The sequence below is a fragment of the Panthera tigris genome, chromosome X (assembly GCF_018350195.1).
Source record: "Panthera tigris isolate Pti1 chromosome X, P.tigris_Pti1_mat1.1, whole genome shotgun sequence".
NCBI classification, from domain to species: domain Eukaryota; kingdom Metazoa; phylum Chordata; class Mammalia; order Carnivora; family Felidae; genus Panthera; species Panthera tigris.
The window spans coordinates 122,946,206-122,961,263 of NC_056677.1; the positions used below are offsets into that span (position 1 = coordinate 122,946,206).

Genomic DNA, 15,058 nt, shown 5'->3' on the forward strand with positions numbered 1-15,058 from the left:
ATGAATCTTAAATTGTGAGTGGTCACGCCAAACTGTTCCCAAGGTGCCTTAAATACTGAAGAGCAGGCTCTACAAGTTATTTCTGTAAAGGAGAAGTGCAGAAATAAGGCAGTTGATGCAGCTGCTATGGAAAACAGTATGGCAGTTCCTCAAAAAAATTAAAAATACCATATGATCCAGAAAATTCTGCTTTGGGGTATAGACCCAAAAGAAGTGAAAACAGAGACTCAGATATTTACACACCCATGTTTATAGCAGCATGACTCACGATAGTGCACGTGTAGAAGCAACAACCCAAGTGTCCGCCGACAGATGACCGCATAAACAGAATGTGGTCTGTCCATACAATGGAAGTAGTATTCAGCTTTAAAAAGGAAAGAATTTGACACCTTCTACAGTGCAGATGAACCTTGAGGACCTTCTGCTGAGTGAAAGAAGCCAGTCACAAAAGGACATCTACTGTATGATTCCACTCCTAAGAGGTCACCAAGTCACATTCATAGGGACAGAAAGTACAATGGTTGGTGCCAGGGAGGAGGAGTTAGTGTTAATGGGGAAGAGTTTCAGATTGGGAAGACGGAAGAGTTCTGGAGATTGATGGCAGCGATGGTCGCACAGCAATGTGAATGTCCTTCATACAACACTGAGCTGTATGCTAAACGTGGTTGAGATGGTCAATTTGATGTCATGTGTGTTTCACCACAGTTACAAACCAGTAGAGAAGAAAGACCATATGCTGTTACTGCGAGGCGTGGATTTCCTTGTTTTTATGTCTTTCCTGCTGGCAGTTTCAGAGACCCAGTGTTTCTTGTACTTTCTCTATGCTGGTTGCATTGTATCTTCATGATGTTTTGTTTTGTTTTGTTTTGTTTTGTTTTGTTTTGTTTTCCTTTCTTGTCCTTTTGCTTAGTTATCAGATTATTTGAGCGTTCTCTTAGAATGCTCATTCTGGAGCTGTTTTTTAACCTGAGATTTTCAATGTTTTTGTCCTACTTATGTTTGAAATCCTTTTACCTTTTACTACGAATCTATTAACATGTTCAAAAATACCACAAGGTGTGAAATATAACATTGCATGTCAAGTATATCTCAAAATTGCAAACGGAATACAATACTGGACTTCCTTGAGCAAGGACTCCCCACCACCATTTCAAGTGTGAGATTTGGGGGTTTTCTGAGTCCTGTAGAATTGGTTAAAGCTTGTAGATTATTATTTTGATTCTCACACTTCGTGACATTTCTGAAAAATGGGAAAACCTGCTTTTATGCTTGTGGAGAGAATGGAGTCGTAATGTGCTTCATGAGCTGCTAATTGGTAGTCTCACAGTGACACTGTGCCCTTGTGGTGGTGGCTGGGCTTGACCCCATCATTTGGACTGAAAAGTTTACTGGCTATTTGCTTGTAACTTCTTGATCTCAACTACAGTAAAGTGAAATTATAAAACCGTCAACATGGGAAAATATAGTACACTGAAATTTTGTTTCCTAAGAGTAATGGAAGTCAGTTCAATTCAGTGAACGTTGTTGAGTACTTATTATGTGCCAAGAATTCTGTTAGGCCTTGGGATGTACAAATGACACCTGATGCTTGCCACTAGGCAATTTTAAGTGACTTTATGGAGGAGTGTGGCCTGCATTAACATGCTTAACCTCTATTTCTTTTCAGAGAGTGGGCCATGGCAATGACAACCACGCAGATGCTGACCGGTCCCCTATTTTTCTTCAGTTTATTGATTGTGTTTGGCAAATGACAAGACAGGTGAGTGATTTCAAGTATATTTCTGACCTTACAGTTTAAGATTATATAAACGTTCATGTTCATTCAAAATGAAGACATGTGTATGTATGTGAAAACAGGACCCCTTCCGTTATTTAGCTCGGTTTGATTCTAATTCACTTAGAAGTATAAGCAGAAAATTAGAAATGATCAACTTCACCACAAAAGTTCCATTCCTTGTGCAAATGGCTTTTGTCGGTCATCCTGTCTGCCAGCTGTGCTCCAGTCCTCCTGCTGCTCTTGTCCCCTGTCAGGGTGAGAGTTCCTTGCTGGCTGGGTACAGGAAGATTCAGCCAGGTGTTAGAAATGGGGATGTGACTGAACTGCCTGCGAGGGGAGTGTTAGACCCGGAACTCAGGAATCTCCACACCTACTCCAGGCTACAGCATCCCCAGTGCAGAGTCGGTGAAGTAAAGGAGTGTCCAGGAAGTGATGACAGATAGGGAGTTGCTGGTGCTTAGTTACTGGGTGCCTAGTTTCCAAACCCCAGTGCACGGAGCCCTGGGAAGCAAGCTGGCCACGCAGGTATCCTCCTTCCCTGAGCTGGGTGGGTCCTGATGGCTTCAGCTTAAAGCATGGACTGCCATGAGGCATGTGCTATTTATTCCCTAGTCTCCAACATCCGAGCCCAAGTTTGGGGATCAAGCCAGAGAGAGGAACTTAGATAGAGTGACCTATAGAGAGGGGTGAGGAGAGAGCAAGCCAGAGACACACAGATATACATGCAGAGAGACACGCAGACACAGAAAGAGACAGATACAGACACAGAGGAAGAGACCAAGAGTCGCAGACGCAAAGGGACCAACACGGAGAGAATAAGAGGTCAGGAGTCCTCCCAGTGCCTATGTGGGGAAGGAGTCCGAGGGTGGAGAACCATGGCCTGGGCCCTCTCCTTCCTGTTGGCCCAGAGGTCTAGCCTTAGCTGCTTTAGTCACGTGAAGGGGGCCAGCCGGAAAGACTGCTGGCGACCTCTAGTGACTCCACCAGCAGCCACGGTGCTCGTGACTGAGACTCCTGACCACATCAGCACCAACACCTTAGGGTCTTTTTAAAGGACCTCTGCCTCCCTGAGCCCGGAGAGTGCCCGATGTACCACTGTCTGTGAAATCTCTCACCGTGAGCCTCTGTACCGATGTGGGGGGGGTGTTGGGGGCAGGAGAGAACCACCACGCTGCTGATGCTGCCCCGCTCCGCCTCAGCCTGGACCCCTCGTGGCAGCGATTCCTCGAGGGCCATCTAGGGCACCCCAACCTCGCTCTCCACCTGAGGGCTTACTGTCAGCACCTGGAAACTTGTCAAGATGCACATGCTTCGGCCCCGCCCCTGCAGACCCTTCCTCCCGTGGTCCTAGGGGGAAGCCCGGGTGTGTGTGGTTCTACAAAGTTCCCCAGGTGGTTCTGTGGTACCAGTGAGGTAGAAGGCCAGCATCCAGGCAGGGAGCTCCGTCCTAGTGCAGTCCTGTGGCTAGTAGCCTCAGCTTCCCTTGGGGACTTAGAGATGAAAACTCACATGGCACTGGACGTGGTGGTTTTCTTAAAATGCAGATTCTGATTTGTGAGTCTGGGCCCCGAAGCCTGAGAGTCTGCATTTCCCACAGATCTCCCCCAGTAGCAAGGATCTAGAGAGAGTGGCATACTTTCAGAAACAAGAAAGAAAAGAGGTGCCTGGGTGGCTCAATCGCTTAAGTGTCTGACTTCAGCTCAGGTCATGATCTCATGGTTTGTGAGTTTGAGCCCCACATCAGTCAGTGGAGAGCCTGCTTGGGATCCTCTCTCTCCCCCCTCTCCCCATTTGCGTGTGAGTGCATGTGTGTGCTCTCTTTCAAAAATAAAAGAAACTTAATAAAAAAGGAAGGGGGTGGTGGGTAGGTTCTAATCAGTAAGAGGAGATCTCACAGAATGTGAGCCTCAGGCCTGCACTTAGAACTTCCTCTTACTTTTAGGCCCACTTCCCCAAGCTGATGGGGATCTTCAGTTAGCTGAGTGCGAGGTCACAACTGGTTCAGAGCAGCCAGTTGGAGGGAAGACCTGGTGAGGGGGGGCGGGTCTCAGAGAGAGGTAGGCACCGACATCGACAGGGTGAGTGACAGTTGACAGTGAACACATACTCAGAAAGCCGGGAGACTGGCCAGAGGTCTTATTGTAATGTAGCACCATGAACTTCTTGCTGTTTGTATTAATTGATTGAGCTGGTAACAAAATTAAATGATGGTTACATTCAGGTCAAAACAAAAAAGTATAAAATGCCTTTTAGAAAAATCGCATTAAAAGGCTGAACACAAAAAATAATTCTGATGTTAAGTAGCTTCTCCCTCCCAAATGCCTAGGGGTGCGTGCGTGCGTGCGTGTGTGTCTGTGATATCCTCAAACTGACTTCCGTTCTCAATACTGCTTAGTGTCTATTTTCATGTCCAATCTATATATTTTTTGTGCTGTTTATTGGATTTTAAGAACACAAGGGGTGTAGATTAGATTTCAGATGCCTCTCAGCTCTAAGATTCTGTCCCTGAAATGCGTATAATTAATGTCTCTTAAAACAATGTTGTTAATGCAATAGAAGAAGAAATATCACTGCTTAGTCTACCAGTTAAGTCACAAGAGGATGAGACATGTAGCTTGTTAGAAAAGATGCATTAATGTAATAAGATTAATTTATTTGGAGGTTGCCTACTGCTAAATCAAGGAAGCTTAAATCCTCATGAAATTGTTAGAAATCTCAGGATAAAATGAACTAGCCTGTGTACACAAATTGATAGAAAAGGATCTAAGGGCAGAGTAATTGAGGGGACTCTTGAGAAAAGAGTCTCCAACCTTCTACAATAGCCATAGTTTAATGGACTCTCTACCCTTCTCAAGAGGTGTAGGATTTCATTATGGATTTCTATGGAGTTTTTGAGACTATACGTTTTAGGTATATGGTATAGTTTCTGCAAGAACAGGCCAAAATAAAATCGGAGTTATGACATTTAATCTTTTATTTTTATTACTCTAGCTGTTGCTACTTCCTCTAAATGAAATATTTTTGGAGCTGAGCGTAAGGCCACAATGCCATTTGAAGGTGAATAGCAGTCCTGACGGAACATGAGCAGAGCTCTTGCGTTCTGGTTTTGCGGGGGCTGATGGCCTTAGGCAGAGTCCCACCCACCCTGACCTCCCCTACCTGGTACCCACTTGGCCACAATAAGGCTTGTAGTCAGTGGTACTAGAATACATCCAACCAAGCTCCCAGATTCAGAACGAGTGCTCAGGGTTAGGAATAAAGACTCATTTGACTTAAAAAAAAAAAAAAAAAAAAAAAAGTGCCCATAGAAGCTTTGCTGTCCTGCTAATAAACATATAATTTAAATGTTTGAAAATCTAGATCTTCCATTACTATCCTTGATTTAATAAAGCTTCAGTGTACATAAATGTTATATATTTGCTTCAAATTGATAAATTTTGTGGTGCCAATAATTTATGCATAGAGCGTAACTAAACCACATAGAAAAATGCTGGGAAAAGTGGACAGGATGTACTTGGCCTTTTAAAAGATAACTATTTGATGGGGCGCCTGGGTAGCTCAGTTGGTTGAGCATCTGACTTCAGCTCAGGTCATGATCTCATGGTTCGTGGGTTCGAGCCCTGCGTCGAGCTCTGTGCTGACAGCTCAGAGCCTGGAGCCTGTTTCAGATTCTGTGTGTCCCTCTCTCTCTGCTCCTCCCCTGCTCACATGCTGTCTCTCTCACAAAAATAAAGATTAAAAAAAAAAAAAAAAAGATAGCCATTTGCTGGGTGCCAGGGTAGCTCGACTGAGCATGCAACTTTGGCTCAGGTCATGATCTTCTGGTTCATGAGTTCAAGCCTTACATCAGGCTTGCTGCCTTCAGCACAGAGCCTGCTTTGGATCCTCTGTCCCCCTCTCTCTCTCTGCCCCTCTCCCACTCATACTCTCTCTCAACAATAAGTAAAACATTTTTAAAAAATTATTAAAAGATAGCCATTTGGAATGTGAGGCCATTGTCAGAGTTGCAAGTTAAAGGCTCAGATTAATCAGTAGCTTTCTTTAGCATTTTGGCCAGATTTAGTTGATTTAGTTCATCTAAGAACAAGAGTGCTGGTAAGAACAACCACCATAGCTAGTTTCCAGAGGTTTCTGAAGAAGCAGTATTCTGATGGGGCTCCTCAGAAGACAGTTGTATGTTTCTATGGGAACAATCCTTAGGATGGAGAGAGAGGCACATCTGAATCCAAGATAGCTGAGCAGAATTCCGCAAGTTGGCTAATATAATAAACAACCTGGTGAGGAAGGGAACAATTTCAGGTAGAGCGTGGATAGTCCTGGATTGGCCATTATTTCTAATCGGGAAGCTTGTCCCTATCCTTGTAAAGTAATAAGGCTATCAGCGACCCTGGTCGTCTCTTTAGAGATGACATGATTTCATGATCATGTGCAAATGTCACTCTGATTGGGGAATGGTTTGATACTGTAAACTGAGTTAAATAAAAACATGCTGGGTAGTTCTGTTTGGTTTAGTTCTAATTGGCTCTGCATCATTCAGCATGTAATGAATATTTCACTGTTTACTGGCACATGGGAGGCAGCCAGTACTTGCCTGCCGCTAGGATCATCATCATTATCATTAATCATTATTGTCATTTCCAGACCGTCTCCTCACGGCTACTAAATGACACCTACTGGCTAGGATGTCCCAAAAATGGTAAAGTCTTTGTTGGAATTTGGCAAAACCCCATTAAGAATGACCTAAAACGATAATTGAGATGATTATGTCATTTTCTTATTCTGTTAATATGATGAATTACAGTAATTATTATTTTTTTTAACCTTGATCTTCAAATGTTAAGCCAGCCTTGCATTCCTGAGACAAACCCTGCGAGGTCATGTTGTGCTACCCTTTGTATATGTTGCCGGGGGGTCAGTTTATTTATACGTTAGGAAGGATCACGGGGATGTATGTTCCTGGAGTTGTCTCTGTGGGAAGGTTATTAACAATGAGTAGTAGAGAATAGATTTTGTTTCTTCGTGAATCAGTTTTGGTATATGCTGTGCCCGGGAACCCACCTCCCTTCTCTGTGACTCCAAATGTACCCCAGGTAGAAAGCTGGGACAGGAGTTGGACTTGACTCGTCTTTTTCCCTTTGGTGCTGGGGGTGGGGTCATGGCCTCCTGCTGCCTGTTGCCAGTGTCTGAAAACAGCCGCTTCATGTATTCTATCCAGTTTTCTAGTGCTTTCTGGCAGAAGGAGGACTGTGGGCTGTGTTCTACCAGCATGACAAGAAGTGGAAGCTGCACGATGCTTATTCAGGCATTGAAAAGTACAGTTTTCGTTACTTCAGGTTCTCAGCCAGATCTATAAGCTTGGACTTGAAACTATAGGAAGTTAAATTCTACGTGGGCTCAGTCTTCCTTTTAATCTTGGACTGTATTCCGAGTTGTACTTTAGCGGTCTTTCACAGACAACTAGTACCACTATGTTTTAGAAATTGAACTTTAAACCTTCTTTCTCCATTTAAGTTTCCTTCAGCATTCGAGTTCAATGAACTGTTCTTGATCACGATTTTGGATCACCTCTACAGCTGTCTCTTTGGGACCTTTTTGTGCAACTGTGAACAGCAGCGACTCAAAGAGGTAAGTGTCTATTGCTTTCCCAATTACTCGGGCGCCTTTCCCATGAGGCACCACTGTAAAAGGGGGACTGGGTGGAAAGGGGACTTGGGTCTAGCCCTGCTGCCGTGCGTAAATGGAGAGATTGCATTAGATGCCCTTCCAGGCCTCAGCAGCCCCAGTGCATGTGTCTAATTTCCAGGTGGCCTGACACGAGCCCCTTACTGTGTGGGTGCTGGGGGCTGGGGCCTAGCAAGCCCATAGCTCTCTGACGTCTCTCAGTTCTTGTAGGCTTAGTTCTAAACCCTGGACCCCCTGAATCCCAAGCTCATGTACTTTCTATTTTCTACTGCAATGACTCCAAAATGATGTGATTCTGCCCTTCGTTCTCCAGGCCGTTGGGCACAAAGGTACTTGGAGGCCTAGGAAGGTGAAGTCTGTAGATGAGCCCAGAACTTCCCTTGAGGAGCAAGCCAGACTCTTTTCCATCAGGTTCATAATGAAGCAGCTGCCCAGCTTCTGAGTTCTATTTCCCCTCTTTCCTCTTTGGGATAAAAGAAAGAAATGATCAAAAGTGAGGAAGCATTGGGCAAAGGCACCTTAGAGTGTCCTCTGGTTAACAGAAAAGGGCCAACGCCTGTGGGCTAAGTACATTAGAACATTGTCGAATTTCAGGAAAAATAGTGGGTTGCTAGCACCCACCTCCCTCTGCAGCTTCCCCACAGCTGTCACCCCTCATTCCTTGCCTGCACCCCACTCAGTCTCCTCCCTTTAGCCCTTCTCTCAGCTGGGAGCCTGCCTGGGCCCAGTCCCTGGTCGTCTTCTTCCCCAAACTCTGTCCTCTGTCTAGGTCGCTGTCTGTCTCCTCTCAGGATCTAAATGCCATTCTCCTCTTCCCTCTGCCCTTCTGCATGTCCGTAAAGGGCACCCCTGCTCCTCGAGATGCACAGGAGCTACCTTTGCCTCCTCCCTCACCCTGCCCCCAGCTGCCACAGCTGGTCCCCCCTTGTCACTGCCCCACAGCCTAGTGCAAGCCCCCACGGTCTCGCGGCCAGACTAAGGCAGCTGCTGGTAAATGTGCTTCAGTCATTCCTGACCTCCAGCAACTAGGGCTGCATTCCCTGACTCTAGTCCCATCCTGAGCCTCTCCCCTGCTTGAAACCTCCCTGTGGCTTCTGTCGTGATCCCGGTAAGATCCACATTCCTGTGGGCCCAGGGTGATAGAGACCTGTTAACCTCTTAAAAAAAAGAAAAAATTTAGAGCGAGCTTCATGGTATTTGACTTCTATCTCAATAAAGCTATTTTTAAAATATGAACAGAAGAATGAAGTTCATATGTAGAATTTAAACACTTATGGTCTTCTCTTTTGTTTTAACCAAATATCCTCTTTAAAAACTCAGCTCTCTTGAGATGGAATTTACATACTATACAATTCACCCTTTTAAAGTGTACAGTTTAATGGTCCTTAGTATATTCAGAGTGTGCAGCCATCCCCACCATCTAATTTCCTAAACCACATAAACTTTTCATCACCCCAGAAAGAAACCGCATTCCCATTAGTAGTCACTCCCCGTCCCTCCCTCCCCCAGCCCCTGGCAGTCACTGATCTGCTTTCAATCTGTATGGATTCGCCTGTTCTGGACATTCCATATGAATGGAATCAAACAGTATTTCTCCTCCTGTGACTGGCTTCTTTCACCAAGCTTAATGTCATCAAGGTTCATCTGTGTCTTAGCAGGCGTTGGTACTTTGTTCCTTTCTTATGGCTCAGTAATACCCGCGGTGTGGAGACACCACACTTTGTTCATCTAAGTCATCCGCAGATGGACTTCTGGTTGTTTCCACTTCGGGCTCTTACAAATAATGCTGCTGGGAACATTCAAATGTGCAAGGTTTCATGTGGACCTATGCTTTCATTTTTCTGGTATGTACCTAGGAGTAAAATTGCCGAGTCCTATAGCAAGTGTATGTTTAACCCAGAGACTGTTCTCCAAAGCAGTTGCAGTATTTTACATTGTCCCCAACAATGTCTGAGGGACCCAGTTTCCTCACATCCTTGTAGATGTTTGTTGTTGTGTATCTTTTTTATTCTAGTCATCCCAGTGGGTATGAAGGAGTAGCTCATTGTGAGTTTTGATCTACATTTCCCAATTAACCAATGGTATTGTGAGCACATTTTCATGTGTTTATTGGCCATCTGTTTATCTTCTGTGGACAAATGTTTATTCATATCCTTTGCCCAGTTTTTAGTCGGGTTTTCTTTATTAGGGACTGGTAAGAGTTCCCGATGAATTCTTGATATATACAAGTCCCTTATCAGATACATGGTTTGCAAACATCGTCTCCCATTCTGTGCATTTTCTTTCTGCCTTCTTGATGGTCTCCTTTGAAACACAAGTCTTTACTTTTCATGAGGTCCACTTTATTTTCTTTTCTTGCTTGTGCTTTTGGGGTCATGTGCAAAAGCTGTTGCCTAACTCAAGGTCATGAAGATTTGAGCCTGTGTTTCCTTCTAAGATTTTTATAGTTTTAGCTCTCACATTTAGGTCTGTGATCCATCTTGGAGTTCCTTTTTGTGTACGATGTGTAGGAAGGGTCCAACTTCATTCTTTTGCACGTGGCTAACCTGTCATTCACATGCTGCTGATGAAAAGATTCTCTTTCCCCCATTGAACTGTTTCAGTGCCCTTGTTGGAATTCAGTTGGCGGTATATGTGAGGGCTTATTTCTGTACTGTCTGTTCTCTTCCATCGATTCCACACATCTATCCATCCTAGGCCAGCACCACCGTATGGATTACTGTGACTTTGTAGTAACTTTTGAAATTGGGAAGTGTGAGACCTCCACATTCGTTCCTTTTTCAAGAATGTTTTGGCCATTCAGGGTCCTGTGAATTATTGCTGGCGTTTCTCTTATAAATACAAAATATAAAACATGAAAAGGTCCTGACAGAATTTTCTATGTCTAGATAGCCTGTAAGGAAATCAGCTGGCTTTTGCGATTTTCTGATTTTGACTTTGTCACGGTGTTCAATCCATGTTCCATGTTTACCTGCCTTCCTGTGCCTGTAGGGTTTCATTCACATGAGCAATGCCAATAGTTCCAGCATTTGTATTCAGTGTATTCGAAGGTCGGGAGGTGGGGAGATAGAATTTAATGATATATTTACTTCTCTATGTAAGGTTTCCCCGGCCTGCCACCCTGACAGGTTTTTCCCCAGATGTCCATCCATGATTTTCCAGTGAAAGGAATCTTATCTGTGAACTCTACCCCAACCCTCAATATGTAAGAGTCACAAAAGCAAACTGCAAACTGGAAATAAAAAATGTATTTGTTATCAATGGGCCCCATCATCCTGTTGTTGCTAGAAAATTCTCATCATCCTGTGGTTGCTAGAAAGTTCTCGTTTTGCCTTCTACACACACACAGTCCCCAGATGTTCCTCAACTCAGCAATATGTTTTTCCAGGACAGTATGCGTTTTCATGTCCTCCCCTGCGTGAGGTGACGCCATAGCACTAAGGATGGGGCTGGGGCTTAGTAAATGTTCTACGCTTTTTCAGTGTCTGAACTCCTTTTATTCAAGTCTTTTTCTCTGCAACACAGATTCTTGAGAATCTGAAAAAAAAAGGTGAATTTATTTCAATGTATTCCTTTTTTTTGTTTTTCAGGATGTATATACGAAGACTATATCTTTATGGTCGTATGTCAATAGCCAGCTCGAAGAATTTTCGAATCCTTTCTTTGTGAATTATGAAAACCATGTCTTATACCCCGTTGCTAGTCTGAGTCATCTGGAACTATGGGTAAACTATTATGTGCGATGGAACCCACGAATGAGACCTCAGGTATCTTTTTGTTCTTCGCAAAAGAGTGTGTCTTTCTGAGCAAAGATGGTGGTTTAGAAATGAGTTCATGCTAGGGATGGACATGCTGTACTTCTGCCCTCGCCTCTCAGGGTTCAGTCCTCTGCGCTCATGTTCTAGCAGCTTTTCTTCCTTCCTTCCTTCCTTCCTTCCTTCCTTCCTTCCCTCCCTCCCTTCTTTTCCTTTCTTTTCTTTTTCTCTTTCTTTCTTTCTTTCTTTCTTTCTTTCTTTCTTTTCTTTCTTTCTTTCTTTCTTTCTTTCTTTCCTGTCTTCCTTTCCTTCCTTCCTTCTTTCCTTCCTTTCTTTCCTTCTTTCTTTCCTTTCTCTCTCTCCCCTTCCTCTGTCTCCTTCCTTCCTTCCTTCCTTTCTTCTTTCTTTCTTTCTTTCTTTCTTTCTTTCTTTCTTTCTTTCTTTCTGTTTATTTATTTTAGAGCAAGCAGGGAAGGGGGAGAGAGAGAGAGAGAGAGAGAGAGAGAGAGAGAATCCCTAGCAGGCTTGGCACTGTCAGCACAGAGCCCGATGTGGGGCTTGAACTTACAAACTGTGAGACCATGACCTGAGCTGAGGTGGACGCTTAACCGACTGAGCCACCCACGTGCCTCTAGCATCTTCTTTTCATACACCAACCCAGATGCCGTTTGCTGGCTTAGAGTTAAACATCTTAGCACCTCTGTCTTTGCTAAAGGTGTATGGATGAAGTAATATTGTTTACTGCATTGGACTCTTAGTCTCTCCAATGACTTGGTGAGTTTGTAGACGCTGGTAGCAAAAGAGAAAGAGACCACGTGCTGAGTTGCAGGTAGGCGACCCTTGAAGAAGGGGTAGTCTCCCCCTCCCTGCCACACTCTCACTATAACATTTCCTGAGACTGAAACAAATAGCAGAACGATGCACGGCAGAACCAGAGACTGGAACAAATAGCAGAACGATGCACGGCAGGAGTCGAGCTGTGTTTGCCCTTGGCGTCCAGTGGCTAAGCCCGGGCTGTGGTTCAGGCACCACCAGTTAGGGTTCCCAAGGTGCTCCCCCAAGCCTGTGCCCTGTTGGTCCTGCCCTGCCCTCTCCCGTCCATGCAGGTGGCATGTGGGTGGCTGGGTGCCGTCGGTGGTAGTTGGTGGGTAGAGCAATGGAGGCAGCTCTGTGGGGGACAGAGGACCTTCTGTGGGGTCAGAGGACCTTCTACTGAGGGTCTTGGTAGGTTGAGTATTCTTTGGGTTTCCTGGCGGCCTGCCAGGAACGGGTTTCTGGGGCCTCGTTTAACACCATTACTTCTGTCCTCCTCAGTAGTTCGTTCTTGCTCAGTGCCTTCGCCATCTACTCAGGAGTGTTTCGGCTCTCTGTTCGCTCAGGCTGCCATTAACCAAGTACTACACACGGGGGCACTTACGCAGTGGAGACGCATCCTCTCCCAGTCCTAGAGACGGAAGCCTGGAGGTCAGGGCGCTGACTAGATGGCTTGCTTCCGAGTGTGCTGTGAGGGAAGAGTCTGTTCCGGGCTTCGCTTCATGGCTTGTGGCTGGCCGTCTCCCCCCTGCCTTCACATTGTCTTCCTTTTATGTGTGCGTCTGTGTCCGCATTTCCCCTTTTTATAAGGACACCAGTTGCATTGGGGCAGGGCCTCTTCTGATGACCGCATCGTAAGCGGATTACCTGCGCAAAGACCTGTCTCCACATACAGTCACACTCTGTGGGACTGGGGGTACAACGTCCACATAGGAACTTGGCGTGACCAGTTAACCCATAACCACCCCCAGGTCCCACTAACCATGGAGAATACCCAACTCTTCGTTTCACTTTCCAGTCGCCGGGCGCCTGAACCTTGGAGGGACCATCACTTCGGTAATGTTCCCTCCCCGGTGGAAAACTCCCTCACTGTAGGTTTAGCTCCAGGAAGTGGCTGAGTGTGCACAGTGCTTCTCCCCTCCTGACCTGTTCTGCTCCCAGCAGCACCGCCCCCGCTGCTCCCCACTTGCCTCTTTCCCTGTTTCTGGCTGCTTTCCAGTCCATAAAACTTCACCTATGAAAGCTCTTTCCTCCTCTAGACCCTCTGAGTTGGCTCTGGACCATTTTCCAGAACACCGTGGTCAGGGCCTGCCCAGCCCAGTACTTGTCTTTCTCTCGGAGCAGGCCTTGCACCCAGGCCTCAAGTTCCCCTCTTCCCCCTGGTCTGAGGGACTCCATGTCCCTGTAGGTGGCCTGTTAACCCCCCTCCCCAACTCTGGAAATGCTCTGCTTCAGCCTGGCACCGTGCCAAGAGCTGGTCCTCTGAAAATCTTCTTTAGGAAACCTTCCCTGATTGAAACTTCCCTCCGTTTACTGTAAGAAGACCTACCTACCTGCTGTCCTTGTGTACCAGGCAAATTTCTAACCGGGAGTAAGGGGCCATTAGCCACTTCCTGTGTTATGGCACTATTTCCTCTGCTCTTTTCTCCATAAAACAAACATTATACATACAGTCAAGTTCTTTGGTCAGTGGTTAGTGTTTTAAATACAGGTTTTCAATTTTATCTGTGGCCGGTGAGCCATCAGTAACTAATTTCAAATGTTTTATGCTTTTGCCTGTGCTGATAGTGTCCATCCTGTTAGCTCTGTGGCATCTATAAAGAGTGCCGTGGAGCTAGCTGACCATTGCCCATGGCCTCCAGAAAGCCTCCTCATAAGCATGGTCCCCGAATCCTTCTCTCTTCCCTCTTCTGAGTGACCCATACCTCCTGCGACTCCCCATCCCCTAGTCACGTGGCCAAAGTTGGCCACTGGGCACGGGACTGGCTTCCCGTGGCCACCGGATGGCTCCAGCTCTCCGTGCCTTCTACCTCCCTGGCCCCCACTGTCCCATCATCTAAGCTCCAGATTACGTCCATCGGACTGTGGTGACAGCTTATTTCTATTTGTTTCTCAGACTTTGTGTTCTGCAAGGGTAGGCCTCTGCCATAATTGCTTGTTATTAGATTGAATCCTCCCCCAAATGAGAGCCACATGTGAGAGAGAAAATGGGTGCGGGCCCAGAAGCATCCGGGAGCCAGAGGTGGCCAGCCCCGTCAGCAGCTTCTGTGGTGGCTCACAACTGAGACAGTCTGAGTGCAGGTGCACTGCCCTCCTTTCATGGGGGCCAGCTTCCAGAACTATACTTCTTTCCGACCTTTGCTGCTTTATTTTGGAATGCCAGACCAGGGGGCCCCTTAAGCACTTCTTTCCAGTTGCTCGAGTCCATTTTCCTTAAGAACCCAGGCCAGCATCTGCCTTCCTGCAGCTCCCTCCTAACCGGCATGTGCTTCTGTCCTCCTCAGGCTCTTTGCCGAGTCCTTTCCTGGGTGGTTCTATTTCGTGTGTCATAGCAACAAGGAGGAGGGGCTATAGCGTAGAGTGGAGGGAAGTCCCTTCTGTGAAATCACGTAGGGAGGGTTACCACATCGTATTCTTGGTGACACAAAGGACAGGTGGTCAGGGGGCTACCCTGAACCTTAGCACAGAAAGCCCGCACAGGCACTGCTGCTGGAATGAAGGGTGTCCCGTGGGCCCCCGCTCTTGCTGTGGCGGCACTAGCTCCCACGTGGTCTCTAAAACCCTGCGAGCCGCAGGCCGCCTTCCTTCCCGACCGCGCTCGGGTCCTTACATGTGTGAGCAGTCAGCTTCATTGTGGCCATCACAACAGTGACGGGAACTGGAGCCCTCGCTGCTCTAAGTCCAGACCCTCTGGGCGCCGGGGGATGCTGATGACCTCCTGCCGGGCAGAGGGAAGGGCCAGAGGAGCCGTGGCTTGTCACGTTCTCGCTACCTGGCACGTGTAGTTACAGAAGGGAAGGGCGCCCACCGG

The 15,058-nt window shown here is 46.4% G+C and overlaps 1 protein-coding gene across 5 annotated transcripts in view; it reads left to right on the top strand.

Moving 5' to 3' along the window:
* The window catches only part of MTMR1 (myotubularin related protein 1), a 63,872-nt gene that overhangs the window by 45,297 nt on the left and 3,517 nt on the right, over positions 1-15,058 (top strand). For all 5 annotated transcript variants that reach the window (XM_042975266.1, XM_042975265.1, XM_042975263.1 and 2 more), the window contains 3 exons: positions 1,667-1,759; positions 7,289-7,402; positions 11,050-11,226. In XM_042975266.1, coding sequence (XP_042831200.1) covers positions 1,667-1,759; positions 7,289-7,402; positions 11,050-11,226 — 384 coding nt within the window. The remainder of the gene's footprint in view (positions 1-1,666; positions 1,760-7,288; positions 7,403-11,049; positions 11,227-15,058) is intronic.